General features: G+C 51.3%; 1 protein-coding gene across 1 annotated transcript in view; it reads left to right on the forward strand.

The window, feature by feature from the left end:
- Positions 1-20268, forward strand: part of LOC144487913 (START domain-containing protein 10-like) — a 60147-nt gene extending 39879 nt beyond the window's left edge. Inside the window, exons 2-6 of the mRNA XM_078205960.1 lie at positions 4399-4546; positions 9093-9196; positions 10992-11109; positions 15059-15111; positions 19977-20268. Of these exons, the coding sequence (XP_078062086.1) occupies positions 4399-4546; positions 9093-9196; positions 10992-11109; positions 15059-15111; positions 19977-20204 (651 nt within the window). The 3' untranslated portion in view covers positions 20205-20268. The remainder of the gene's footprint in view (positions 1-4398; positions 4547-9092; positions 9197-10991; positions 11110-15058; positions 15112-19976) is intronic.
- Positions 20269-27816: the final 7548 nt, after the last annotated feature.

The raw sequence follows: 27816 nt of genomic DNA on the forward strand, positions 1-27816 counted from the left end.
TTCCAGGGGGGTGTTTTATTTTGAGGAGTTAGTCTCTGTTACAAATCCTTTCTGTGAAGTGTGTGAAGGGCGAGGAAGTCCCTCTGACCCTGAGCACTGCGAGCTGTGTGAGGGTGTTTAGCTGGGAGCTGTGTGAGGGTGTTTGGCTGGGAGCTGTGTGAGGGTGTTTGGCTGGGAGCTGTGTGAGGGTGTTTGGCTGGGAGCTGTGTGAGGGTGTTTAGCTGGGAGCTGTGTGAGGGTGTTTAGCTGGGAGCTGTGTGAGGGTGTTTAGCTGGAGTTGTGTGAGGGTGTTTAGCTGGGAGCTGTGTGAGGGTGTTTAGCTGGGAGTGTGTGAGGGTGTTTGGCTGGGAGTTGTGTGAGGGTGTTTAGCTGGGAGTGTGTGAGGGTGTTTAGCTGGGAGTTGTGTGAGGGTGTTTAGCTGGGGGCTGTGTTGATTGGGAGGTTTGCCCTGTGATCGCAGGGGTTGTTCTTCCAGTTGAACTGGTTCCATCCTGGGACCATCTGTTGCAATTTGAATAAATAAACTCTCTGATTCACCTTGAGCAATGGAGCGGGAACTTCGCCAAGTTTCACTCAGCCGGATTCCAACAGGGCTGAAGCTGATGTCAACTACAGCCCAATAGGTGACACCCCAGGTCCCAGGACACCTGGGATCCAACTCTCAAAATCTAGCTGGCAATGAATGGTGCTATCAGATATTAGCTTGATCTTTCTCTGCACCCCAGCTGTAACTGTAACACTATCCTGCACCCTCTCCTTTACTTCTCCCCATGTGCTCTATGAACGGTATGCTTTGTCTGTATAGTGGACAAGAAACAATACTTTTCACTGCATGTTAATACAGGTGTTTGTCTGGGAGGCTGGAGCTTTTCACTGCAGGTTAAAAATTGCCCCTTAGAATCCTGAGATGCGTAGGTTAGAGGGCTTAGTGGGTAAACATGTGGGGGTAGGGCCTGGGTGGGATTGTGGTCGGTGCAGACTCGATGGGCCAAATGGCCTCTTTCTGCACTGTAGGGTTTCTATGATACATGTGACAATAAATCAAATCAAATCAGTACTGAGGGAGTGCCGCACTGTCAGAGGGTCAGTACTGAGGGAGTGCCGCACTGTCAGAGGGTCAGTATTGAGGGAGTGCCGCACTGTCAGAGGGTCAGTGCTGAGGGAGTGCCGCACTGTCAGAGGGTCAGTACTGAGGGAGTGCCGCACTGTCAGAGGGTCAGTACTGAGGGAGTGCCGCACTGTCAGAGGGTCAGTGGTGAGGGAATGCCACACTGTCAGAGGGTCAGTACTGAGGGAGTGCCGCACTGTCAGAGGGTCAGTGCTGAGGGAGTGCTGCACTGTCAGAGGGTCAGTACTGAGGGAGTGCAGCACTGTCAGAGGGTCAGTACAGAGGGAGTGCCGCACTGTCAGAGGGTCAGTACTGAGGGAGTGCCGCACTGTCAGAGGGTCAGTACTGAGGGAGTGCCGCACTGTCAGAGGGTCAGTACTGAGGGAGTGCCGCACTGTCAGAGGGTTAGTACTGAGGGAGTGCTGCACTGTCAGAGGGTCAGTACTGAGGGAGTGCCGCACTGTCAGAGGGTCAGTACTGAGGGAGTGCCGCACTGTCAGAGGGTCAGTACTGAGGGAGTGCCGCACTGTCTTGACTTTTAGGCTGCTTGATGACTGAGGGTGAGGAAACAGTAACGGCTCCCACTCTCAGTCTCAGGCAGGAAGCTGGAGGGAGGGTGGCCCTCAGTCAGAAGGCCCCTTCAGTCTGGGAATGCCCTCCCCCTTCTGAAGGAGGCCATTCAGCCCATGATGTCTGTGCTGGCTCTCTGAGTGTGCAAGTCACTGAGTGTGATTTCCTGATTCTCCCTGTACCCCTGCTCATTCTGCTCTTGCTGCTAGCAACTGTGAAGGGAGAAGTTGAGTTAATGTGAATGCCCTGTTGGCTGTTTGCACCATCCTCTGCTGTCGATATCCGATTTCCAGCACCCACACTACTTCACTCTTGAAATGGCATTGTAATGTTCGATTTTAAAATGTTGTTTTGGCAGAAAGTCAGTCTGGCTGCTGACAGTGACAGCCCCACAGGGGGCAGCAGTGAGCAGTTCCAGACTCTCACACTGGGCCTGATTTTACCATTTTGGTTCTAAGTGCTGGGCGGACTTGAAACTGGGAGTGTTTCAGATCCGACTTTTTGACCCATTCTCAGGCACTCCATGCGCACTCTGCCCGAAAAAATAGCAGCGATTCTGAAACGCGCTGCACAAGCCTGTGGGCGGGGCTTAACATGCCCAAAACCCTGCAGCTCCGATCGGAGTCTCCAACTGCGCATGCGCAGAAAAAAAACAATAGAAGAACACTCCCCTGCCACATCCCTCCCGGGCCGGATAATGCCTCCTCCCCCCTGGCCCCCACAGATATTGCCCCACCCCCACAACATAACTGACCCCCTTATCCCCCCCACCCCCTCACTATCCAGACCGACTGCAGCCCCCTGCCCCCTTCCCCTCAACGATCACATGCAGAGTGGCAGTGGACCCCCCATTCCCCCATAGCGATCGCACGCAGAGTGGCAGCAGACCCCCCGCCCCCCCTGAATGTGTGAGTGTGTGTCTCACACATACTCACACACACTCTCTCACAAATACACTCTCACACACAGACACACACACAGTCACACACTAACACAATCTCACACACACACTCACATACTTACTCTCACGCACACACACACTCACGCACAAACACGCACACACACTCACATACACACACACTGATTCTGCTTTTCACAATTCCAGAGTCAAAGAACAAAGAACAATACAGCACAGGAACAGGCCCTTCGGCCCTCCAAGCCCGCGCCGCTCCCTGGTCCAAACTAGACCATTCTTTTGTATCCCTCCATTCCCACTTCGTTCATGTGGCTATCTAGATAAGTCTTAAACGTTCCCAGTGTGTCCGCCTCCACCACCTTGCCTGGCAGCGCATTCCAGGCCCCCACCACCCTGTGTAAAATATGTCCTTCTGATATCTGTGTTAAACCTCCCCCCCGAAACCTTGAACCTATGACCCCTCGTGAACGTCACCACCGACCTGGGAAAAAGCCTCCCACCGTTCACCCTATCTATGCCTTTCATAATTTTATACACCTCTATTAGGTCACCCCTCATCCTCCGTCTTTCCAGTGAGAACAACCCCAGTTTACCCAATCTCTCCTCATAACTAAGCCCTCCCATACCAGGCAACATCCTGGTAAACCTCCTCTGCACTCTCTCTAAAGCCTCCACGTCCTTCTGGTAGTGTGGCGACCAGAACTGGGCGCAGTATTCCAAATGCGGCCGAACCAACGTTCTATACAACTGCAACATCGGACCCCAACTTTTATACTCTATGCCCCGTCCTATAAAGGCAAGCATGCCATATGCCTTCTTCACTACCTTCTCCACCTGTGACGTCACCTTCAAGGATCTGTGGACTTGCACACCCAGGTCCCTCTGCGTATCTACACCCTTTATGGTTCTGCCATTTATCGTATAGCTCCCCCCTACATTAGTTCTACCAAAATGCATCACTTTGCATTCATCTGGATTGGACTCCATCTGCCATTTCTTTGCCCAAATTTCCAGCCTATCTATATCCTTCTGTAGCCTCTGACAATGTTTCTCACTATCTGCAAGTCCAGCCATTTTCGTGTCGTCCGCAAACTTGCTGATCACCCCAGTTACACCTTCTTCCAGATCGTTTATATAAATCACAAACAGCAGAGGTCCCAATACAGAGCCCTGCGGAACACCACTAGTCACAGGCATCCAGCTAGAAAAAGACCCTTCCACTACCACCCTCTGTCTTCTGTGACCAAGCCAGTTCTCCACCCATCTAGCCACCTCCCCCTTTATCCCATGAGATCCAACCTTTTGCACCAACCTACCATGAGGGACTTTGTCAAATGCTTTACTAAAGTCCATATAGACGACATCCCTCGTCAACCATTCTAGTCACTTCTTCAAAAAACTCCACCAGGTTAGTGAGTCAAACACTTTATCATTTAGATTGTACAGTAGCAGGAGGAGGCCATTCAGCCCACTATTCCTGTGCTGGCTGTTTGAAAGAGCTATCCAATTAGCCTTGTTACGGGTTCCTTAAACCCTGTCAGGTTTTGCAGTTGGATGGGAAGGGGGGGGGGTGGGAGGGTGCGTGGTGGGGTGGCCGGTGGTGGGGGGTGGGGGGGGGGGGATGGCAGGGGAGGGGGGGTGGGGGGGGCGGGGCGGGATGGCAGGGGGGGCTTCGCAATGAGATTCTGTGTCGGGAATGAGATGGAGACTCCGCTTCTGCCTGTAGTTCCAGTCAGGGACACGGCCTCCAGTTGCCTGCTTCTAGAACGTTCCTCAGACAATTATTCCTTGTTCTCTATCATAGTGCAGGATGGTGTGTAAGGACGTGAGCTCGGAGATCCTCTATGATGTTCTACACGACGCAGAGTACCGCAGGAAATGGGATGAGAATATGGTTGAGACGTTTGACATCGGCAAGCTGACGGTGAATGCTGATGTGGGGTACTACGCCTGTAAGTAAAAACAAACCCCCGTCTGAAACCATCACAACGGCAGCAAAGAGGAGAGATTGGATAGGAACATAGAATCCAGAAGCAGGAGGAGGCCATTCGGCCCTTCGAGCCTGCTCTACCACTCATCACCATCATGGCTGATCATCCAGCTCAGCACGGGGTGGCACAGTGGTTAGCATTGCTGCCTCACAGCGCCAGGGACCCGGGTTCGATTCTGGCCTTGGCTCACTGTCTGTGCGGAGTTTTGATGTGGAGATGCCGGCTTTGGACTGGGGTAAACACAGTAAGAAGTCTCACAACACCAGGTTAAAGTCCAACAGGTTTATTTGGTAGCAAAAGCCACTAGCTTTCGGAGCGCTGCTCCTTCGTCAGGTCAGTGGGAGTTCTGTTAACAAACAGGGCATATAAAGACACAAACTCAATTTACAAAATAATGGTTGGAATGTGAGTCTTTACAGGTAATCAAGTCTTAAAGGTATAGACAATGTGAGTGGAGAGAGGGTTAAGCACAGGTTAAAGAGATGTGTATTGTCTCCAGCCAGGACAGTTAGTGAGATTTTGCAAGCCCAGGCAAGTCGTGGGGGTTACAGATAGTGTGACATGAACCCAAGATCCTGGTTGAGGCCGTCCTCATGTGTGCGGAACTTGGCTATCAGTTTCTGCTCAGCGACTCTGCGTTGTCGTGTGTTGTGAAGGCCGCCTTGGGGAACGCTTACCCGAAGATCAGAGGCCGAATGCCCATGACCGCTGAAGTGTTCCCCAACAGGAAGAGAACACTCTTGCCTGGTGATTGTCGAGCGGTGTTCATTCATCCGTTGTCGTAGTGTCTGCATGGTCTCCCCAATGTACCATGCTTCGGGACATCCTTTCCTGCAGCATATCAGGTAGACAACGTTGGCCGAGTTGCAAGAATATGTACCGTGTACCTGGTGGATGGTGTTCTCACGTGAGATGATGGCATCTGTGTCGATGATCCGGCACGTCTTGCAGAGGTTGCTGTGGCAGGGTTGTGTGGTGTCGTGGTCACTGTTCTCCTGAAGGCTGGGTAGTTTGCTGCGGCCAATGGTCTGTTTGAGGTTGTGCGGTTGTTTGAAGGCAAGAAGTGGGGGTGTGGGGATGGCCTTGGCGAGATGTTCGTCTTCATCAATGACATGTTGAAGGCTCTGGAGAAGGTGTCGTAGCTTCTCCGCTCCTGGACGATGAAGGGTACTCTGTCCGCCGTGTCCCGTGTTTGTCTTCTGAGGAGGTTGGTGCGGTTTTTCGACTTGCCTGGGCTTGCAAAATCTCACTAACTGTCCTGTCTGGAGACAATACACATCTCTTTAACCTGTGCTTAACCCTCTCTCCACTCACATTGTCTGTACCTTTAAGACTTGATTACCTATAAAGACTCGCATTCCAACCATTATTTTGTAAATTGAGTTTGTGTCTTTATATGCCCTGTTTGTGAACAGAACTCCCACTTAGCTGGTGAAGGAGCAGCGCTCCGAAAGCTCATGGCTTGTGCTACCAAATAAACCTGTTGGACTTTAACCTGATGTTGTGAGACTTCTTACTGTGTTTACCCCAGCCCAACGCCGGCATCTCCACATCCTGGGTTCAGGAATGCCATCATTCCCCGGAATTAAATTCCCTTCCTGCCTCCAAGCTCACCACCAGCAAAGGCTCAACATCCCAAGGATAAATGACCATGACGGTCGTGAAATAATTCTACTCATTCATGAATGTGGTTGGCGCTGGTTAGGTCAGCATTTATTACCCACCACTAATTGCCCCTTGGGAAGGTGGTGGTGAGCTGCCTCCTTGAGCCGCTGCAGTCCCTGAGGTGTAGGTACACCCACAGTCGGGAGGGAGTTCCAGGATTTTGACCCAGTGACAGTGAAGGAACGGTGATATATTTCCAAGTCAGGATGTTGTCTGACTTGGAGGGAATCTCCGGGTGGTGGTGCTCCCAGGTATCTGCTGCCCTTGTCCTTCTAGATGGAAGTGGTCATGAATTTGGAAGGTGCTGCCTAAGGAGCCTTGGTGAGTTGCTGCAGTGCATCTTGTAGATGGTACACACACAGCTGGCACTGAGTGTCAGTGGTGGAGGGAGTGGATGTTTGCCGTGTTGGTGTAGTGAGCTGTTTTGTGTATCACAAATCCTGAATCCAGAGTTAAAATCCTATTGGGTCCAGTTTATAACGAAGCTGAGAGAAAGGTTGGGATTAAGTGAACGTGAAGCTTTCGGATTGTTGTAAAGAATGTCATTGGTTCATTAATGTCCTTTCAGGAAACATTGCTCCCATTCCCGGTCTGTGACTGGCTGTAACTTCAATAAGCTCTGACACTTCATAAAGTTCCAGCATTGTCCAGCTCGCAATCCCTCTCTCACCTCAGAGCAACTGGGAGTGAATAGTAAATTCCACCAGTGCCTCTGACACCTACAGCCTAAAAATTAATTTTAAATTCTTGAGGATGCATGACAGGGATTGGAGATAACCTGGTTAGTATTGGAGAATGGGGGCGCTGGCGGGGAGGGCAGGGGGGGAATCAGTATTGGAGAACGGGGGTGCCTGTGTGTGTGTGTGGGGGGAGGGGGGGTGGGGGTGGGGGGCACGGGGGGAATCAGTATTGGAGAACGGGGGCGTGGGAGGGGTTTGGGGAGTCATTACTAGAGAATGGGGGAGTGGGTGGTCAGTATTGGAGTGGAGACTGGGGGGAGTGGGTAGTCTACCGTGGGGGTGTGTGCGAGGGGTCAGTATTGGGAACTGCGGGGAGTGGGTGGTCTGGAGGGTCCGTATTGGAGACTGGGAGTTGGGAGTAGGCATGGTGGGACAGATGGAAAGGTCACTCAGGGTGCGGGGAATGTGGGGGGGTGGGGGGGCGGATGTGGGGGGTTTTTCTGGTCACAGGAAAGGTCTGGCTGTGTGAGAGGAAAGTGAAAGCAGATAGGGGTGGACGTCACTGATGGAGAGGCTGTGGGAAGAATGGAGGGACGGAATTGTTTAGCTCTGTCACCTCATCCGAGAATGAGAGAAGGGGAGATGTTTGAAGTTGCGAGCTGGATGGACACGGATTCCTGTCCGGTACCAGTGTTGAACACAGATGATGAATTGCTGCTGGTTTTTTGGTGATTTCACATCATGGAGCACAGATTCAGGCCCTTTGTCCCGTCACTGCCTCCGCACCCTTTCAAAAACATTTCAATTTCTCGCACTCCCTTTCTCCCCAGAGCCCTGCCAGCTTTCTCCCCTTCAGCTGAAGCAGCCCTTGTCCAAAAGCAGCAAGATCTGGACAATACCCAGGCTTAGGCTGACAAGTGGCGAGTAACATTCACCCCACACAACTATCAGGCAATGACCATCTCCAACAAGAGAGGATCTAACCAACACCCCTTGAAATCTGATGGTGTTACCATCGCTGAATCCCCCACTATCAACATCCTGGGGGTCACCATTCACCAGAAACTCAACTGGACTCACCACATAAACACAGTGGCTACAAGAGCAGGTCAGAGGCTCAGAATACTGCTGTGAGTAACTCACCCCCTGACTCCCCAAAGCCTGTCCACCATCTACACGGCACAAGTCAGGAGTGTGATGGAATGCTCCCCACTTGCCTGGATGAGCGCAGCTCCAACAACACTCAAGAAGCTCGACCCCATCCAAGGCAAAGCAGCCCCGCTTGATTGGCACCACATCTACAAACATTCACTCCCTCCATCACTGATGCTCAGTAGCAGCAGTGTGTACTATCTACAAGATGCACTGCAGGAACTCACCAAGGCCCCTTAGACAGCTCCTTCCAAACCCACAGAATCTACCATCTAGAAGGACAAGGGTAGCAGACTCATAGGAATCCCACCACCTGGAGGTTCCCCTCCGAGTCACTCACCATCCTGATTTGGAAATATATCGCCATTCCTTCACTGTCGCTGGGTCAAAATCCTGGAACTCCCTCCCTAACGGCACTGTGGGTTTATCTGCAGTGGTTCAAGAAGGCAGCTCACCACCACCTTCTCAAGGGTAATTACGGATGGGCAATAAATGCTGGCCAGCCAACGATGCCCACATCTTGTGAAAGAATAAAAAATTGTTTCTCCACACTGTCTTTAAACATTTTAGAAACATAGAAACAGAGAAAACTACAGCACAAACAGGCCCTTCGGCCCCACAAGTTGTGCCGAACATATCCCTACCTTCTCGGCCTACCTATAACCCTCCATCCTATTAAGTCCCATGTACTCATCCAGGAGTCTCTTAAAAGACCCTATTGAGTTTGCCTCCACCACCACTGACGGCAGCCGATTCCACTCGCCCACCACCCTCTGTGTGAAAAACTTACCCCTAACATTTCCCCTGTACCTACACCCCAGCACCTTAAACCTGTGTCCTCTCGTAGCAGCCATTTCCACCCTGGGAAAAAGCCTCCGAGAGTCCACCCGATCTATGCCTCTCAACATCTTATACACCTCTATTAGGTCTCCTCTCATCCTACGTCTCTCTTTGTGTATTTTCCCTGTATTCCCATTGGCTTTGTGATTATTTTATTTCTTTCCAATCAGGGAGATGCCCGAAGCCCTTAAAAAACCGGGATGTGGTCACACTGAGGTCCTGGTTACCCATGGGGAATGATTACATCATCATGAACTACTCTGTCAAACACTCGGTGAGTTCACAATCCCAGGGCAAGTTGGGATGCAGCGGCCGGATCTTCACTCTGACCTGGGGAGGGTTGGGGGGGGTGGGGGGCGGGGGGGGGTGGTGGGGGGGGGGGGGGGGGGGGGCGGGGGGGGGAGCTGGTGGGGGTGCGCGGGGGTTGAGTTTCGGGAGTAGGATGTTTCCTATGCAGCTTGTGATACTTTGCATTGTCACAAATCTTTCACAGCACCAAGGACCCGGGATCGATTCCTGGCTTGGGTCACTGTCTGTGTGGAGTTTGCACATTCTCCCCGTGTCTGCGTGGGTTTCCTCCAGGTGCTCCAGTTTCCTCCCACGCTCCAAAGATGTGCGGGTTAGGTGGATTGGCCGTGCTAAATTGCCCCTTAGTGTCCTGGGATGTGTATGTTAGAGGGATTAGCGGGATAAATACGTGGGGATATGGGGATAGGGTCTGGGTGGGATTGTGGTCGGTGCAGACTCAATGGGCCGAATGGCCTCCTTCTGCATTGTAGGGATTCGATGATTCTTCTAGGATGTCTAAGAAAATGTAACAGCTAATCAAACAATGCACCTTGTGTGTTAGGAATCATAGAAACCCTACAGTGCAGAAGGAGGCCATTCGGCCCATCGAGTCTGCACCGACCACAATCCCACCCAGGCCCTACCCCCACATATTTACCCGCTAATCCCTCTAACCTACACATCCCAGGACTCTAATGGGCAATTTTTAACCTGGCCAATCAACCTAACCCGCACATCTTTGGAGTGTGGGAGGAAACTGGAGCACCCGGAGGAAACCCACGCAGACACGAGGAGAATGCGCAAACTCCACACAGACAGTGACCCGAGCCGGGAATCGAACCCGGGACCCTGGAGCTGTGAAGCAGCAGTGCTAACCACTGTGCTACCGTGCCGCCCCATGAGTTGGAGAGGGTGCAGAGGAGATTTACTGGAAGGTTCCGAGGGATGAGGGCAGTTGAGTTCTGGGGAGAAGCTGAGATTGTTCTCCTTGGAGAGGTTCAGGAGAGGATGAGAGAGGCTTTGCGAATTCTGAAGGGTTTCGATGGAGTAAATAAGGAGAAAGTGTTTCCAGTAGCAGGAGGGTGGGTAATCAGAGGGACACAGATTGAAGGCAATCCCTACAATAGAGGAGCAGAGAGGAGGGGAGGTGATGGCCTAGTGGTATTATCCCTAGACTATTAACTCGGCTAATGTTCTGGGGATCTGGGTTCAAATCCCGCCACGGCAGATGTTGGAATTTGAATTCAATAAAAAAAAATCTGGAATAAAGAATGAACTGATGATCATGAAACCATTGTTGATTATCGGAAAAACCCATCTGGGTCACCTAATGTCCTTTAGGGAAGGAAATCTGCCGTCCTTACCCGGTCTGGCCTACATTTGACTCCAGAGCCACAGCAATGTGGTTGACTCTCAACTGCCTTTGGGTAACTAGGGATGGGCAATAAATGCTGACCCAGCCAGCGACGCCCATGTCCCAGAAATGAATAAAAAAGAGATGAGGAATTTGTTTTAAGCGGTTGGTTAATTGTGATCTGGGATGTGAGGGGATGGGGGAAGCAGATTGAACCATAAAGGTGAAAAGGGAACTGTCGGAATGTCGGTGAATCCCTGCAGGGCTGTGGGGAAAGAGGGGGAATGGAACTAATTTTGTAGCAGCCATGGCTCTGTCCAAGAACCAGCACAGGTACAAAGGGCCAAATGGCCTCATTCTGTGCTTCTAGATTCTGAGCGAGTGGCCATGATTGACATTGGTTTCTTTTCTTGCTCCTTCTCCTCAGAAACATCCTCCAAAGAAGGAACGGGTTCGGGCAGTATCAATCCAGACCGGATACCTGGTAGAAACTAACAGTGCCAACAGCTGTAACCTCACTTATTTGGCACAGGTGGACCCGAAAGGTAAGCAAGGTCCCCAAGACCAGTCCTCCTTCACTGGGGAATATTTATATCACAAATTTAAATGTGGTAACTTCATCCCCAGGAAATTCATAAGAATGTTTCTCGAACAGAATTGGCCATCGAGCTACACACTGGGTCAGGTGACCAAGAGCTCGGTCACAGAGCTTGGGGGCTTCAAGCAGAGTCTTAGTGGAGGAGGGAGAGAGAGAGATAGAGAATGGGGAGGTTTCGGGAGGGAATTCCAGAGCTCAGGACCCAGACAGCTGGAGATACGGCCGCCCGATAGTGCTGCAAGTTAAATCGGGAATGCTCAAGAGGCCGGAATTGGAGGAGTGCAGAGATTTCAGAGGGTTGTGCGGCTGGAGGAGATTCCTGAGATAGGGAAATTGAGGATGAGAATTTTAAAATCAAGATGGGAGGCAGTGTGGGCCAGTGAACACAGGGGGTGGGGGGGGGGGGAACGGGGGGCAGTGTGGGTCAGTGAGCACAGGGGGTGGGGGGGGAACGGGGGGCAGTGTGGGTCAGTGAGGACAGGGGGTGGGGGGGAATGGGGGGGCAGTGTGGGTCAGTGAGGACAGGGGGTGGGGGGGGAATGGGGGGGCAGTGTGGGTCAGTGAGGACAGGGGATGGGGGGCAGTGTGGGTCACTGAGCACGGGGGGGGGATTGGGGGGCAGTGTGGGTCAGTGAGCACAGGGGGTGGGGGGGGAACAGGGAGCAGTGTGTTTCAATAAGATCCCCTCTCATTCTTCTAAACTCCAATGAGTCTGGGCCCAACCTGCCCAACCTTTCCCCACAAGACAACCCCCTTCACCCCAGGAATCAGCCTGGTGAACCTTCTCTGAGCTGTGTCCAATGCAAGTTATTGAGAGAGTGGATATTTGTGAATCATCATTGCAGTGACAGAGTGATCGAGCAGTGGAATGGGCTCTCGAGAGAGAGAGACGCTGGAAGCATTTAGTGTTTATCGATTCAGAAAGAGATTTCCCTCAGGTGTTAACAGTTTGGGATAGAGCGAATGAGCAGTTTCAGCTGGGGGTCCCGCGGGGGATAGGGGGAGGGTGCTGATAGTAAGGCCATCCTTCATTGTCCATCTCCAGTTGCTCGGAGAGAGTGCTGCAGTGTCGTCTGTTGCTGCAATGGAACCGGTTGCTCGGCAGATTATAAAAAATTGAGTTCAAATATAAACTGACACTCTCTGGGCTCTTAGTGCCGCAAGATAATTACTCACCACAGAATATAACCTGCATGGAGAAGCCATAGAATCCCTACAGTGCAGAAGGAGGCCATTCAGCCCATCGAGCCTGCACCAACAACAGTCCCACCCAGGCCCGTTCTCCGCAACCTCATGTATTTACCCTGCTAATCCTCTGACACTAAGGGGCAATTTAGCATGGCCAATTCGCCTAACCCGCACATCTTTGGACTGTGGGAGGAAACCGGAGCACCCGGAGGAAACCCACGCAGACACGGGGAGAACGTGCAAACTCCATGCAAACAGTGACCTGAAGCCGGGATTGAACCCGGGTCCCTGGCACTGTGAGGCAGCAGTGCTGACCACTGTGCCACCGTGTATCAGTTGCTGTAACAGACCCCTTGCTGCTATTTGAAGGAGACTGGGTGGCGGGAGTTTTGCCCCGTTCACCTGTCCAAAGTCCATCCCTCAACCAATATCAGTCAGCCAGTCCCTCATCATGTTACAGCTTGTGGGATCTTCCTGTGCACAATATGGAAGCTGTGTTCTGCCTGTAGGCAGTTGCTGATTGATTGTGTGAAGTACGTGAAGACCTCCCTTGGTGGATTACTCCTCCTGTCACCGTGCCAACCTCCTGTACGTGGCCTGGGTTTCGGACCTGGATCCCTGGTGCTGTGAAGCAGCAGTGTTAACCACCGTGCCACTGGAAGGGCAGCTGTTAACGGCCCATCCACTGTTGCCCCCGACAACCACCTTCTTGAATAAAACTGAGTGTCTCGCTCGGCCATGTCCGAGGGCAGTTGAGAGTCACCCACGTTGCTGTGGCTCTGGAGTCACATGTAGGCCAGACCGGGTAAGGACGGCAGATTTCCTTCCCGAAAGGACATTGGTGAGTCAGGCCACTATTTACCACAGCTCAGTGAGTTCACGGTCACTCTTACCAAGACCACCTTCTCATTCCAGATTGTATTATTTACTGAGTTTAAATTCTCCAGTTGTCATGACGGGATTTGAACTTGTATCTCTGCGCCATTAGCCCAGGCCTCTGCGTCACTCAATGTTATTCAGGACAAAGCACCCATCCACAGACACTCACTCCCCCCACCACCGACACACAGTGGCAGCTGTGTGCACTTTCCTCAAGATGCATTGCACGGACTCACCACGGCTCCTTAGGCAGCACCTTCCAAACCCACAACCGCTTCCATCTAGAAGGACAAGAGCAGCAGATACCTGGGAACACCACCACCTGCAAGTTCCCCTCCAAGCCACTCACCATCCTGACTTGGAAATGTATCACTGTTCCTTCACTGTCGCTGGGTCAAATTCCTGTAACTCCCTCCCTAACAGCACTGTGGGTGTACCTACACCACGTCGACTGCAGCGATTCAAGAAGGCAGCTCACCACCACCTTCTCAAGGGGCAATTAAGGATGGTCAACAAATGCTGACCCAGCCAGTGACACCCACATCCTGTGAATGAATCTTTAGAAATCACTACTACACTGCCATAGCCAATACCATCATTGTTGTATTGTTTGGGAAAGAAAGGCTTGCATTTATGGGCGGCACAGTGGTTAGTGCTGCTGCCTCACAGTGCCAGGGTCCCAGGTTCGATTCCCGGTTTGGGTCACTGTCTGTGCAGAGTCTGCATGTTAAAAACTTAAACTTCTTTTCTAACGAAACAACAATTTGTAAAAATGAAAGACTTGCATTTATGTCACGCTTTCCACAACCACTCATACAGCGAATGAACAGCTAACGTATAGTCACTGTAAAGACGTGCTGGTTAGATGCATTGGCCATGCTAAATTCTCCCTCAGTGTACCCGACGGTTCTTGGTGTGTTTACCATAAAACCACAGAAAAGTTATGGTGCAGAAAGAGGCCATTCAGCCCATCATGTCCGCCCCGGCCAAAATAAACTAGCCGCTCACTTTAATTCCATTTTCCATCAGCTGGCCTGTAGCCTTGCAGATTCCAGCATTTCAGATCCAGATACCACCGGCACGGTGGCACAGTGGTTAGCGCTGCTGCCTCACAGCGCCAGGGACCCGGGTTCGATTCCCGGCTTGGGTCACTGTCTGTGTGGAGTCTGCACGCTCTCCCCGTGTCTGCGTGGGTTTCCTCCGGGTGCCCCGGTTTCCTCCCACAGTCTGAAAGACGTGGTGGTTAGGTGCATTGGCCGTGCTAAATTCTCCCTCAGTGTACCTGAACAGGTGCCGGAGTGTGGCAACTAGGGGATTTTCACAGTAACTTCATTGCAGTGTTAACGTAAGCCTACTTGTGACACTAAGAGTTTCCGCTGTGGACCATCACGTGACTGAACGAGCCTGTTCTCGGCGTGTAGGTCTTCAGGTGCGGTGGGGCAGAACATCCCACACGCTCCTGGCATTGGGAGTACAGGATCCACTTCCTTTCTCTCCCTCTCCGTCTCCTCTCTGCCTCATCATTAAGATGTTGGGACTCAAAGAGGGATGCAGCCTGACAGGGAAGTCATGGCCATTGGGAAATGCGGGAATCACGTTAGCCATGATGTACACAGCAAGATCCCACAAACGGTGATGTGAGATTGATCAGGTAATCCCACAGGGGCTGGGTGGAGGGGAGTGGTGGTTGAGGTTGATGTTCTTGTATTGTTTGAGGAATCTCCTCCCACTGGCAGACCGAGGTGGATCTTCTTGTTGTTTATTGGCTGTGCTGGAAAGGATCTTTGTTGGAATCTAGGTGAATAACTGTCCTTTTCCCCTGTTTTTAGGTTCGTTACCGAAGTGGGTTGTGAACCAGTCATGGCAGCTTCTGGCTCCCAAGGTGAGAATGATGTTTAATGTCGGGAGGTGTTGTCCATCTCGCTAGGGCAGGTCCAGCTAAGGCTGGGAAGAAACAGTTCCCATTGGCTGATGGTGCAGGGGCTCAGGGGGAGTAGGTTTGGGGCGTTAGGTACCAGGGGAATGTGAGGGTGCCGTGTTTCTGTTGTGTCGTGGTTATCACATTCGCTTCAGACACAAAAGTTCCCCTGTTGGAAACTGGGATGAAAAATCTCCAAATGCTTGGGGTGGCACGGTGGTTAGCACTAGTGCTTGGGACCTGGGTTCGATTCCCGGCTTGGGTCACTGTCTGTGTGGAGCCTGCACAGTAAGTAATCTCACAACTCCACTACTTACTGTGCCTGCCCCAGTCCAACACCGGCAACTCCACATCATGTGTGGAGTTTGCACGTTCTCCTTGTGTCTGCGTTGGGTTTCCTCCGGATGCTCCGGTTTCCTCCCATAGTCCGAGAGACGTGCTGGTTAGGGGTACATCGGCCATGTTAAATTCTCCCTCGGTGTACCCGAACAGGCGCTGGAGTGTGGCAATTAGTGGATTTTCACAGTAACTTCATTGCAGTGTTAATGTAAGCCTTACTTCTGACTAATAAATAAACTTTAACTTTAGAATGTTTCTACACAGGGAGTGGGAATAAGCGGGAACTCGCTGCCCACGAGGGAGGTGGAAGCGGAGACGATGAATGATTACAAAAGGAAATTGGATGGGCTCTTGAGGGAAATAAAGCGGCAGAGTTCCGGGGATAGAGCGGGGGAATGGGACTGACTGGATTACTGCGAATGGCCTCCTGATCGATAAATGACTCTGTGACCAAATAGAACATAGAACATAGAAAGCCACAGCACAAACAGGCCCTTCGGCCCACAAGTTGCGCCGATCACATCCCCACCTCGATATTTCGGATAAACTTGCATTGGAGGTGGTCCAGCGAAACTTCACTGGATTGATAGATAAGGGGGTTGTCGTTTGAGAGGCTGAGTGGGGGGATGGGACTGACTGGATTAATCTTCTGACAGACAGCATGAACTTGATGGGCTGAATGGCCTCCTTTTGTGCCATAATGATTTCCCTGGAGAGTGCAGGATTGAAAGGGATCTGCCAGATCTGTGGGGACGGCTGGTCTGGATGGATGGACATGTCAGGTGACTGATGGCCATAATGTGACTCCAGCTGTAGTGCCATCTAGAGAACTGGCAGAGTAAGTACATGCACAGAACACCGAGTGGCTGCAGAAGTGACACCAGTATTCCACTGAATCCCTACAGCACAGGAAGAGGCTATTCGGCCCATCGAGTCTGCAACTGAATCTCTGAAAGAACATCTCACCTAGGCTCCTCCCTATCCCTGTAACCCCGTGTATTTATCCTGGCTAACCCCCCTCTAACCTACACATCTTTGGACACTAAGGGGCAATTTAGCATGGCCAATCCACCTAACCTACACATCTTTGGACTGAGAGGGGAAACCAGAGCACCCGGAGGAAACCCACGCAGACACGGGGAGAACGTGCAAACTCCACACAGACAGTGACCCAAGCCAGGAATTGAGGCCGGGTCCCTGACACTGTGAGGCAGCAGTGCTAACCACTGTGCCACCATGGGTAATCTCTCTGCCAATCATATCCGCTGTAATTGAATGGGATTGGTTTGACAAACATATTTGGACAGTGTAACTAGTGTAACAACAACCAGCATTTATATAGCACCTTTAACATCCCAGTGTTCTTCCCAGGGACGCTATCAAAGAATATTTGACTCTGAGCCACATGTGAAACAGTGCAGATGACCAGCAGGTCAGTGGAATGGGTTCTAAGGAGCATCTTAGTGGGGGACAGAGAGGTCAAGAGTTTTCGGGAGAGAATTCCACAGCTTAGGGCCCAGGAGGCACGGCTGCCAATGGTAGACCGATAGAAACCGGGGATGAGAAAAAGGCCGGAATTGGAACGAAGGGTGGAATTTTCCCAAAATTTGCCAGAGTGTCAGAATCTAGCTGGAAACCAGGGTGTTTCTCTCCAGATGCATTGCCGAGGTTTCAGACCAGATTTCTGCCACTCAGTGCACACAGTGTCTGGGTTTGCGCTGTCACTCTGGCCAGGCGGGTAGAGCTGGCAAGGCTGGCACCATGGAGTCTGAGACATCAGCTTTGGGCATCCCAATCTGTATCTGAAATATACTTCGCCCCCCCCGCCCCACATCGACGTGGAGGATCCCACCCCCATGAGCATTGGTGCGGCCCCCCTACCACGGAAGTATCAGGGGGCAATTCTCCACCTGCCCCCATTCGCTCATCTTCACCATGGCATTAATGCGGGCAATCCCCCCCTTCACTTAGAGTCATCGAGGTTTACAGCATGGAAACAGGCCCTTCAGCCCAACTTGTCCATGCCGCCCTTTTATTCTGAACCCCTAAGCTAGTCCCAATTGCCCGCATTTGGCCCATATCCCTCTATACCCATCGTACCCATGTAACTGTCTAAATGCTTTTTAAAAGACAAAATTGTACCTGCCTCTACTGCTACCTCTGGCAGCTTGTTCCAGACACTCACCACCCTCTGTGTGAAAAAATTGCCTCTCTGGACACTTTTGTATCTCTCCCCCCTCACCTTAAACCTAGGTCCTCTAGTTTTAGACTCTCATAGAAACCCTACAGTACAGAAAGAGGCCATTCGGCCCATCGAGTCTGCACCGACCACAATCCCACCCAGGCCCTACCTCCATATCCCTACATATTTACCCACTAATCCCTCTAACCTACGCATCTCAGGGCACTAAGGGGCAATTTTAGCATGGCCAATCAACCTAACCCGCACATCTTTGGACCGTGGGAGGAAACCGGAGCACCCGGAGGAAACCCACGCAGACACGAAGAGAATGTGCAAACTCCACACAGACAGTGACCTAAGCCAGGAATCGAACCCAGGTCCCTGGAGCTGTGAAGCAGCAGTGCTAACCACTGTGCTACCGTGCCGCCCCACTCTCCTACCTTTGGGAAAAGATATTGACTATCTAGCTGATCTATGCCCCTCATTATTTTACAGACCTCTATAAGATCACCCCTCAGCCTCCTACGCTCCAGAGAAAAAAGTCCCAGTCTATCCAACCTCTCCTTATAACTCAATCCATCAAGTCCCAGTAGCATCCTAGTCAATCTTTTCTGCACTCTTTCTAGTTTAATAATATCCTTTCTGTAATAGGGCCCCCCCTCCCACCACACATAAGGTGTGACATTGGCACAGGTTGGCACTGCCAGGTTGTGCCAAGGAAGGTGCATTCATAACAAGATCAAACTGGTTGAGCGTCAACCTGCAAATCCTTCCAACACACGCCCGTGGCAGGCGGTGGAAACGGGAGAGACTCCAGGGCAGCCAGGTGATGGAAATATCGAAACATAGAAGATAGGAGGAGGCCATTCGGCTCTTCGAGCCTGCTCTGCCATTCATTACGATCATGGCTGATCGTCCAACTCAATAGCCTAATCCCGCTTTCTCTCCATAACCTTTGATCCCGTTCGCCCCAAGTGCTATGTCCAGCCGCCTCTTGAATACATTCAGGAAAGAATGTGGGAGCCTCTACCATCACTATCCACTGCTCCAGACTGAAACATGGCAAATCCTCGAGGGGCAATTAGGGATGGGAAATAAATGCTGGTCTAGCCAGTGACACCCACACCCCCTGAATGCATGTAAAAATGCACAAATATTTGGACTCCGCAGTGATCTGTAAACACCATCTGCATTGTTTAAACAGCCTCTGTTGTCGGTTCTTTCCTGCCTCTGACTCACTGGCTGGCCCGGTGTTGCCAGTAAACTCTCTCTGGCTCAGTCGCTGGGATGAGGTGAGAGTTTCTTCACCACATCCTTTTCAAGGGGTCAGAAGACAAATTAATTTTGACAGAGAGGCAATCTCCTTCCCCACCACAGGCTCACTTCCGACAGTGTTTAATATGTCCTCACCGTTCTGCCGGTGTGAAAATTAAAGGTGTTTGTTGGCAGGCAATTGGAACATCCTGGAACCATAGCAAAGTGAGCGCACGGTGGCACAGTGGTTAGCACTGCTGCCTCACAGCGCCAGGGACCCGGATTTGATTCCCGGCTTGGGTCACTGTCTGTGTGGAGTTTGCACGTTCTCTCCGTGTCTGCGTGGGTTTCCTCCGGGTGCTCCGGTTTCCTCCCACAGTCCGAAAGACGTGCTGGTTAGGGTGCATTGGCCGTGCTAAATTCCCCCTTGGTGTACCCGAACAGGCGCCGGAGTGTGGCGACTAGAGGATTTTCACAGTAACTTCATTGCAGCGTTTAGTGTAAGCCTACTGGTGACTAATACATAAACTTTAAACGTCTATAGGGGTCAGGAACATGTTGAAGTTAGAATCATAGAAATCATAGAAACCCTACAGTGCAGAAAGAGGCCATTTGGCCCATCGAGTCTGCACCGACCACAATCCCACCCAGGCCCTACCCCCATATCCCTACATATTTTACCCGCTAATCCCTCTAACCTACGCATCTCTGGACACTAAGGGACAATTTTAGCATGGCCAATCAACCTAACCCGCACATCTTTGGACAGTTGGGCAGAAAGTCAGGCTGGAATAGTGGGAATGAGTGAGAGAAGAATCTCTATTCGGTTTTAGTGGCTGGATTGAGTCAGTGATAGGGGAGAGTGTACATGGGGGTGTGGGAGGGGATTAATGATCGCGGATTATTTACTTGGAAGGAGTTTTTATCTCATTCGCTGTCCCTGGGGCGCTGAGCTTTGTGTTACTGGGCACATTGAACTGTAAATCATCACCATCTGTCTCCTCTCTCTGACCTTGTCGTAACCCCAGTGAAATGATCTCCTTTCTTTCACTAGGCGATGAAGAAGATGTACAAAGCTTGTCTTAAGTATCCCGAATGGAAACAGAAACATAATCCGGCCCACAAACCCTGGCTTCACCCGGAGCAGAGCACCTTGCTCAACATCCAGGTCTCCGAACTCTCCATACAACACGCTGGTTCGCTGGAAAATATCGATGAGAGTGGAATCCTTGAGGCCAAGGATGAGAAAGGAGAAGCTAGTGATGAAGACAGTGTGAACTGAAGGGGCACGGCCTCCCGTCCCGGCACTGCTCCCACTGGCCAAATTCCAAATAAATCGCAGCTTTATTTCAATGAGATTGTCTATGTCCCGTGGGCGGGGCGGCGGGGGGGGTGGGGGGAGGCGGGATTGTTGGGAGCACGAGGGAAAGACAGGGCCAATACGTCCATACTCCCATCCCGGCTTTGCTATCCCACTGTGATCCGACTCTTCATAACTTTAACACTGGGACTGGGAAGAGGCCATTCCCTCCGATCCTCCCGAGACGCTGCAGTTTGCTCCATGTTCCCCAACGGCTTTGTCCTTTATCAATTGGTTGGATTATGTAAATTTTTGCGCGGGGTTATGAAGAGAAGGTGGGGGAATGGCAGTCAGTGAATCACCCATTCGGACAATCGGTCCAGACACAATGAGCTGAATGGACGTGGAGAGGATGTTTCCATTAGTAGGAAAAAGGGCACAACCTCAGGCTAAAGGGACGATCCTTTAAAACAGAGATGAGGAGGAATTTCTTCAGCCAGAGAGTGGTGAATCTGTGGAACTCTTTGCCGCAGAAGGCTGTGGAGGCCGGGTCATTGAGTGTCTTTAAGACAGAGATAGATCGGTTCTTGATTAATAAGGGGATCAGGGGTTATGGGGAAAAGGCAGGAGAATGGGGATGAGAAAAATATCAGCCATGATTGAATGGCGGGGCAGACTCGATGGGCCGAGTGGCCTAATTCTGCTCCTATGTCTTATGGTCTAATGGCCTCCTTCTGCCCCGTAACAATTCTGTGAATCTGAGTTTTGTTACATTTTCGATTCCCCCTCCAGCCTCAACTGATGGTGGGGGGGTGGGGGGTGAGAGAGACTTTTGGCTTTCCAGTCCCCTGCCGAGTGAAGAAGTAATTCCTGACATCCCCTCCACCCCCTCCCCCCCCCGGCTCCACCCAGCCCCTTTCCCCCTCCCCCCCCCCCCCGGCTCCACCCAGCCCCTTTCCCCCTCCCCCCCCCCGGCTCCACCCAGCCCCTTTCCCCCTCCCCACCGCCCCGCTTTCACTCTTGTCACCACACTCTCCTCAGCCTTCCCCAACCGGAGGAAATGGTTTCTCTCTCGACCCTATCAAATTCCTTTACAATTTTAAATGCTTTAATCAGATCACCCCTCAACATTGTAAGCTCAAGGGAATACAATCTTCGACTATAGGCCAGTCCTCTTATTTTAACTCTTTTAGCCGCATATTTGATTTGATTTGATTTATTATTGTCACATGTATTAACATACAGTGAAAAGTATTGTTTCTTGCGCGCTATACAGACAAAGCATACCGTTCATAGAGAAGGAAGCGAAAGAGTGCAGAATGTAGTGTTACAGTCATAGGTAGGGTGTAGAGAAAGATCAACTTAATGCGAGGTAGGTCTATTCAAAAGTCTGACAGCAGCAGGGAAGAAGCTGTTCTTGAGTCGGTTGGTACGTGACCTCAGACTTTTGTATCTTTTTCCCGATGGAAGAACAAAGAACAACAAAGAACAAAGAACAATACAGCACAGGAACAGGCCCTTCGGCCCTCCAAGCCCGCGCCGCTCCCCGGTCCAGGATTGAATCCTGAATCCAGGATCCCCGCCCAATTTTCCAGCCTATCTACATCCTAATATCCTATCCACCGAGCTGTCCCTCACAGCTACGATGCTTTGTTCATCACAACCTATTAACTCACCCCCACCCCCCCATTCCAGACCATGTGATCTCCAGGGAGAGGCGAAAACCCAGAGTGAAAACCCCAGGGCCAATATGGGGAAAAAAAAATCTGGGAAATTCCTCTCCGACCCCCTGAGGCGATCGAAACGAGCCCAGGAGATCACAGTGGCCCTGATCAGAAAATGCTTCCCAACCCTATTCATTTCCACTTCTGCTTTACGAACACCATCTGAATTCCCTGCCCCCAAGACAGGTTCCCAACTATCCGCAGTCTCGCTCTGTACTGGCACCAGCAAGATGATCATAGAATGAAGCCTTGAAACGAGAAACAAAGAACAATTAGCCCGCGCCGCTACCTAGTCCAAACTAGACCACTCTTTTGTATCCCTCCATTCCCACTCCGTTCATATAGCTGTCTAGATAAGTCTTAAACGTTCCCAGTGTGTCCGCCTCCACCACCTTGCCCGGCAACACATTCCAGGCCCCCACGACCCTCTGTGTAAAATATGTAAAAAGAAGGTGGAAGAGAGAATGTCCGGGGTGTGTGGGGTCCTTAATTATGCTGGCTGCTTTGCCTAGGCAGCGGGAAGTGTAGACAGAGTCAATGGATGGGAGGCTGGTTTGCGTGATGGATTGGGCTACATTCATGACCCTTTGTAGTTTCTTGCGGTCTTGGGCAGAGCAGGAGCCATACCAAGCTGTGATACAACCAGAAAGAATGCTTTCTATGGTGCATCTATAAAAGTTGGTGAGAGTCGTAGCGGACATGTCAAATTTCCTTAGTGAGTCTCCTCCTCCGAGTTCCTGAGGTCCTGACCCAAACACCATTGCCCCAGATGGGGTCTAACCAAGGCACCGTTTAATTAAGCAGCTCGATCCTTTGTATTCTAGCCCTTTGTAATAAAGGCCCACATTCCAGTTGATGTTTTGTGTACATGCCCACTAGCCTTTGGACAGGGAACCCAAAATCTCTTCACCCCTCCAGAGCTCCAAGCCCCGCATCACCAAGAACATATTCCAAATGATCTTTCTGTGATCTAAAGTAGATGACCTCATACTTCCCCATTCCCTTGACCTCCATTGCCACAGCTTTGCCCACTCATAATCTATCAAAGTCATTTATAACTTCCTGCTTGCACTCGGGCAGCTTATATTGAATCCTATATCGCTGCCACAGATAGACAACTTTTTATTCACTTCCTTGTAGTACGGAACACAAATTTTGTTGATAAAAGACACATTGTTGAAACTTTCCATCTTGCACTCAGCAGGACAAACACAAGAATTCCAAATTTCAAAGGCTCACAAGGTGATATTTTTGTCTCATCAATTCTTTGGCTGCTTTTTTTGTTATGAGAAATTAGGAAATGGAAATTGGGGGTTGGGGGGAAAAGACCGGCCATTTCTACACAGAGAAAATAGATGAAAAAGTGGGATGTTCTCCAGGAATTTGACTAATCCGATTTGGCAACTCTAGATCCAATGTCAATGTTAATTTCACGGTAAGAAGTCTCACAACACCAGGTTAAAGTCCAACAGGTTTATTTGGTAGCAAATACCATAAGCTTTCGGAGCTTGCTGCTCCTTCGTCAGATGGAGTGGAAATGTGCTCTCAAACAGGGCACAGAGACACAAAATCAAGTTACAGAATACTGATTAGAATGCGAATCCTACAGCCAGCCAGGTCTTAAAGATACAGACAATGTGGGTGGAGGGAGCATTAAGCACAGGTTAAAGAAATATGTATTGTCTCCAGACAGAACAGCTAGTGAGATTCTGCAAGCCCAGGAGGCAAGCTGTGGGGGTTACTGATCAGTAAACCTGTTGGACTTTAACCTGGCGTTGTGAGACTTCTTACCGTGTTCACCCCAGTCCAACGCCGGCATCTCCACATTAATGTTAATTTCAGACATACATCAAGGCTGAGTAAACAGGGAAGAGATCTCCGACAGACTGAGCAGTCGCCTGGAATCCAGTGCACCTAAGGTGTGGGCCTCAGTCTTGATGTTGGTGAACTTTGCATCCAGCTGATAGGAGCAGGAGTAGGCCATTCAGCCCCTCGAACATGACTGATCTTCCGACCTCCACCTTTCCGCACCATCCCGGTATTCCTTGATTCCCTTAGTGCTCATGCACGACGATGGAGTATCTCTCCACCACCGACGCTCAGCAGCAGCAGTGTGTACCATCTACAAGATGCACTGCAGCAACTCACCAAAGATCCTCAGACAGCATCTCCCAAACCCACAATCACTTCCATCTAGAGGGACGAGGGCAGCAGGTGCATGGGAACACCACTCCCTACAAGTTCCTCTCCAAACCACTCACCATCCTGACTTGGAAACGTATCGCCGTTCCTTCACAGTCGCTGGGTCAAAATCCTGGAATTCCCTCCCTAACGGCATTGTGGGTCAACCCACAGCACGTGGACTGCAGCGATTCAAGGAGGCAGCTCACCACCACCTTCTCAAGGGGCAACTAGGGATGGGTAATAAATGCTGGCTTAACCAGTGTCGCCCATGTCCCACAAACAAATGTTTAAACAAGCAGCGATGGAACACCCACAACCCTCTGCTGGAGAGAATTCCAAAGATTCACAATCCTTCTGAGTGAAGAAATTTCCCCCCATCTCAGACCTAAACGATCGGCCTCTTATCCTGAGACTGTGATCCTGCGTTTTAGATTCCCCGACCAGTGGAAACAACCTCTCTGTGTGTTTACCCTGTCAGGTCCTCTGAGAATTTGAGGCCAATTAGAAGGGTGCGACCACGTTACATTTAGATCACCGTGTGGAATTTCCTTGTTGTGGTTGGGGGTGGGGCTGGAGAACGCAGCGAGTCTTTCAAAAGTCCATTGACTTCAGCCGGACAGGAAAATCCCGGGACATTCCGCTGCCCACGGTCTATTTGACAACATGTAGGGGCCTGGTACCCTGATGTCCTAATCAGTGAGTCATATCAAATTGCCGGCTGATTCAATGTGGGAATTTTTGCACTGCCTCTTGGGTGGTGAATGATTAATGGAAAGGTTGGTCTTTGCTCTGAGGAATGGGAGAGAAGGGAAGGTCAGTCTCTACACAGCCACCAATCATGAAAGAGCTCTAGAGATTCATAAGACCATTAGAAATAGGAGCTGGAGTAGGCCATTCGGCCCGTCAAGCCTGCCATTCTTTTTGGCAAATCAAAGAAACTAAAATTAACCGAGGTACAGATTAAAAGGGGGCAGTGCCCAAAAAGAAGGGAACCGCCCGAAACAAAAATCAAATCAGAAAGGAAACTTAAAACAGCAAACCAAAATCTGACGAAGGGGGTCGATAATACAGCCCAGCCCCTGCGGTGCCCAACGAGCAGGGGAGGCATCGACAGGTGCTCTCGGATACCGCATGCTCCCTCTCCAGGGACACCCAGCCGCGAATGTAGCCACGGGAGAGGGACAGACAGTTGGGCTGGATGTCCCTCTCGGTTGTCTCCTGCCTGGAGCTGTTAATGGCTCATTTAGAACATAGAACATTACAGCGCAGTACAGGCCCTTCGGCCCTCGATGTTGCGCCGACCAGTGGAACCAATCTAAAGCCCCTCTAATCTACACTATTCCAATATCATCCATATGTTTATCCAATAACCACTTGAACGCTCTCAACGTTGACGAGTCCACCACTGCTGCAGGCAGGGCATTCCACGCCCTTACTACTCTCTGAGTGAAGAACCTACCTCTAACATCTGTCCTATATCTCTCACCCCTCAATTTGAAGCTATGTCCCCTCGTGCTAGCCAACACCATCCGAGGAAAAAGGCTCTCACTATCCACCCTATCTAATCCTCTGATCATCTTGTATGCCTCTATTAAGTCACCTCTTAACCTTCTTCTCTCTAACGAAAACAACCTCAAGCCCCTCAGCCTTTCCTCATACGATTTTCCCACCATACCAGGCAACATCCATTTGGAGAGGCTCTGCCGTTCAATGAGACAATGGCTGACGTGATTGTGGCCTTATCTCCACCTTGCTGTCCCCCCCCCCCCCCCCCCCCCCGCCCCCTTATCAATCTGTCCACCTCAGTCTTGAATGAGCCAACCTCCACTGCTCGCTGGGATGGAGAATTCCAATCAGTCTCTGAGGAGACTGCGCCCCCCTGTCCTAGATCCCCTGGTGGGGGTGGGATCCACCCTGTGAAGCCCCCTCAGAATCTTGCCTTTGAACAAGATCACCTCTCATTCTTCTAACAGCGATGTGTTTCAATGATTACCCCCTCCAGCTCCAAACCGCCTCCTCCTGACACCAGGAGCTGCAGTGAGGCGGGTGGGTAAGCGTCCCCACACCCGCTGGGTGAGCTGGTTTGCTCAGTGTGGTTCCTCCTGAGCCGTTTTCCATTGGCAGATTGCCACTATAGGTAATTGGGGCCTAGCGCTTGCAGTGACTGGAACCGTCCCGGCGTTGCCTGGTCCTCGTACGGTGGATGAAACAGCCAGTGGGAGGAGGGAGCCTTTCAGCAGCGGGCAAGGATGGCAGAGGGGGGTGCAGTGTGTCCCTCCTCCCCCAGCCTCCAAACACCCACCCCCCAACCTTACACATCTTTGGACACAAGGGGGAAATTTAGCACGGCCAATCCACCTAACCTGCACGTCTTTCAGACTGTGGGAGGAAACCGGAGCACCCGGAGGAAACCCACGCAGACATGAGGAGACTGTGCAAACTCTGTAATTTGGAGCCATTTCCTCTGCTTCTGACTTTAACTTCACTGAACAGGATCTGTTCCAGATTCCTTGACCTTTGACTGAACTGTCTTCTTGGGAGCTTTCTTCTGTCTCACTCCCTTTCTTCTTTGTTCTTTCCCACCTTCCCTCTGTCTGTATCCAGCTTCTTCACCCTGGGCTATCCAGAGACTAACTGAATTAAAAGTGCTTTCTGTTTCTCGCTGGGTCTCCGTGGGTCTCTCGCTGGACGCCTGTTGCTAGGCAACAGCACAGTTCTTTCTTCTACCTTAAGCAACCAACCCTTCAAAAGTCGTAAAATTTCATTCCAAATGCATGTAAACACTGCCTCGGCCTGGCTGGATCCAGAAACTAAAATCCAGCCTTCACCTTGGGACACAGTAACACTGTCAGACGCTAAACCAGCCTCTTCGCAAACTCTGGGCAAATGGAGGTGTTGCCAACACCGCAACCTGAGCAGTCAATGGGGGACTCATCTCCGCCAATCACAGGAGCCTTCATTGGCAGGAGGCGGGACTGACAGCCATTCTGATTGGCTCCATAGTCACAGCAGCGCCAGAGTCAGCCATGGCCAAGACTGGAACTGCAGGCACTTCCCAGATACCAAATCAGACAGCCCTGGGACAGGTAGGTGTGTGGGGAGGGTGAGGTGAGTCCCGGGTGAGTGGAAGGGGATGTGGGCCATATTGATGGGAGGATGGGGTAGGGTTGGGGTGGAATTGAGGACTGGCAGGGCAGCAAGTCTGGGGAGGGCGGAGGTGGCTCATGTGGAGAGGGGGCCTGTGAGGTACGGCCAGCAGGACCTGTTGGACTCATCGGAAATCCTCCCAGGCTCCAAACCCAGGCCGGCCAGGAAGCGGCACCCAGGTCCCAATATTTAGCCACTTTGGGGCCTCAGTTGGGGCGTGGGAGGCCTTGTCCACCAACAAAAAACTGCAAACCAGCCTGGGGTGGCCAGGAGGGAGGTGGGAAGAGGAATTTTATGATCCTTCCTCCATCCACAGCCCATAAGCCCACTGGTGGGGGACCATATTGGGGGAGTACGGTGGCACAGTGGTTAGCACTGCTGTCTCACAGTGCCAGGGACCTGGGTTCAATTCTGGTCTTGGGTGACTGTCTGTGTGGAGTTGGCACATTCTCCCCATGTCTGCGTGGGTTTCCTCCAGGTGCTCTGGTTTCCTCCCACAGTCTAGAAGAAATGCGGGTTAGGTGGATTGGCCATGCTAA

Source organism: Mustelus asterias, unplaced genomic scaffold (genome assembly GCF_964213995.1).
Source record: "Mustelus asterias unplaced genomic scaffold, sMusAst1.hap1.1 HAP1_SCAFFOLD_1128, whole genome shotgun sequence".
Lineage (NCBI taxonomy): Eukaryota > Metazoa > Chordata > Chondrichthyes > Carcharhiniformes > Triakidae > Mustelus > Mustelus asterias.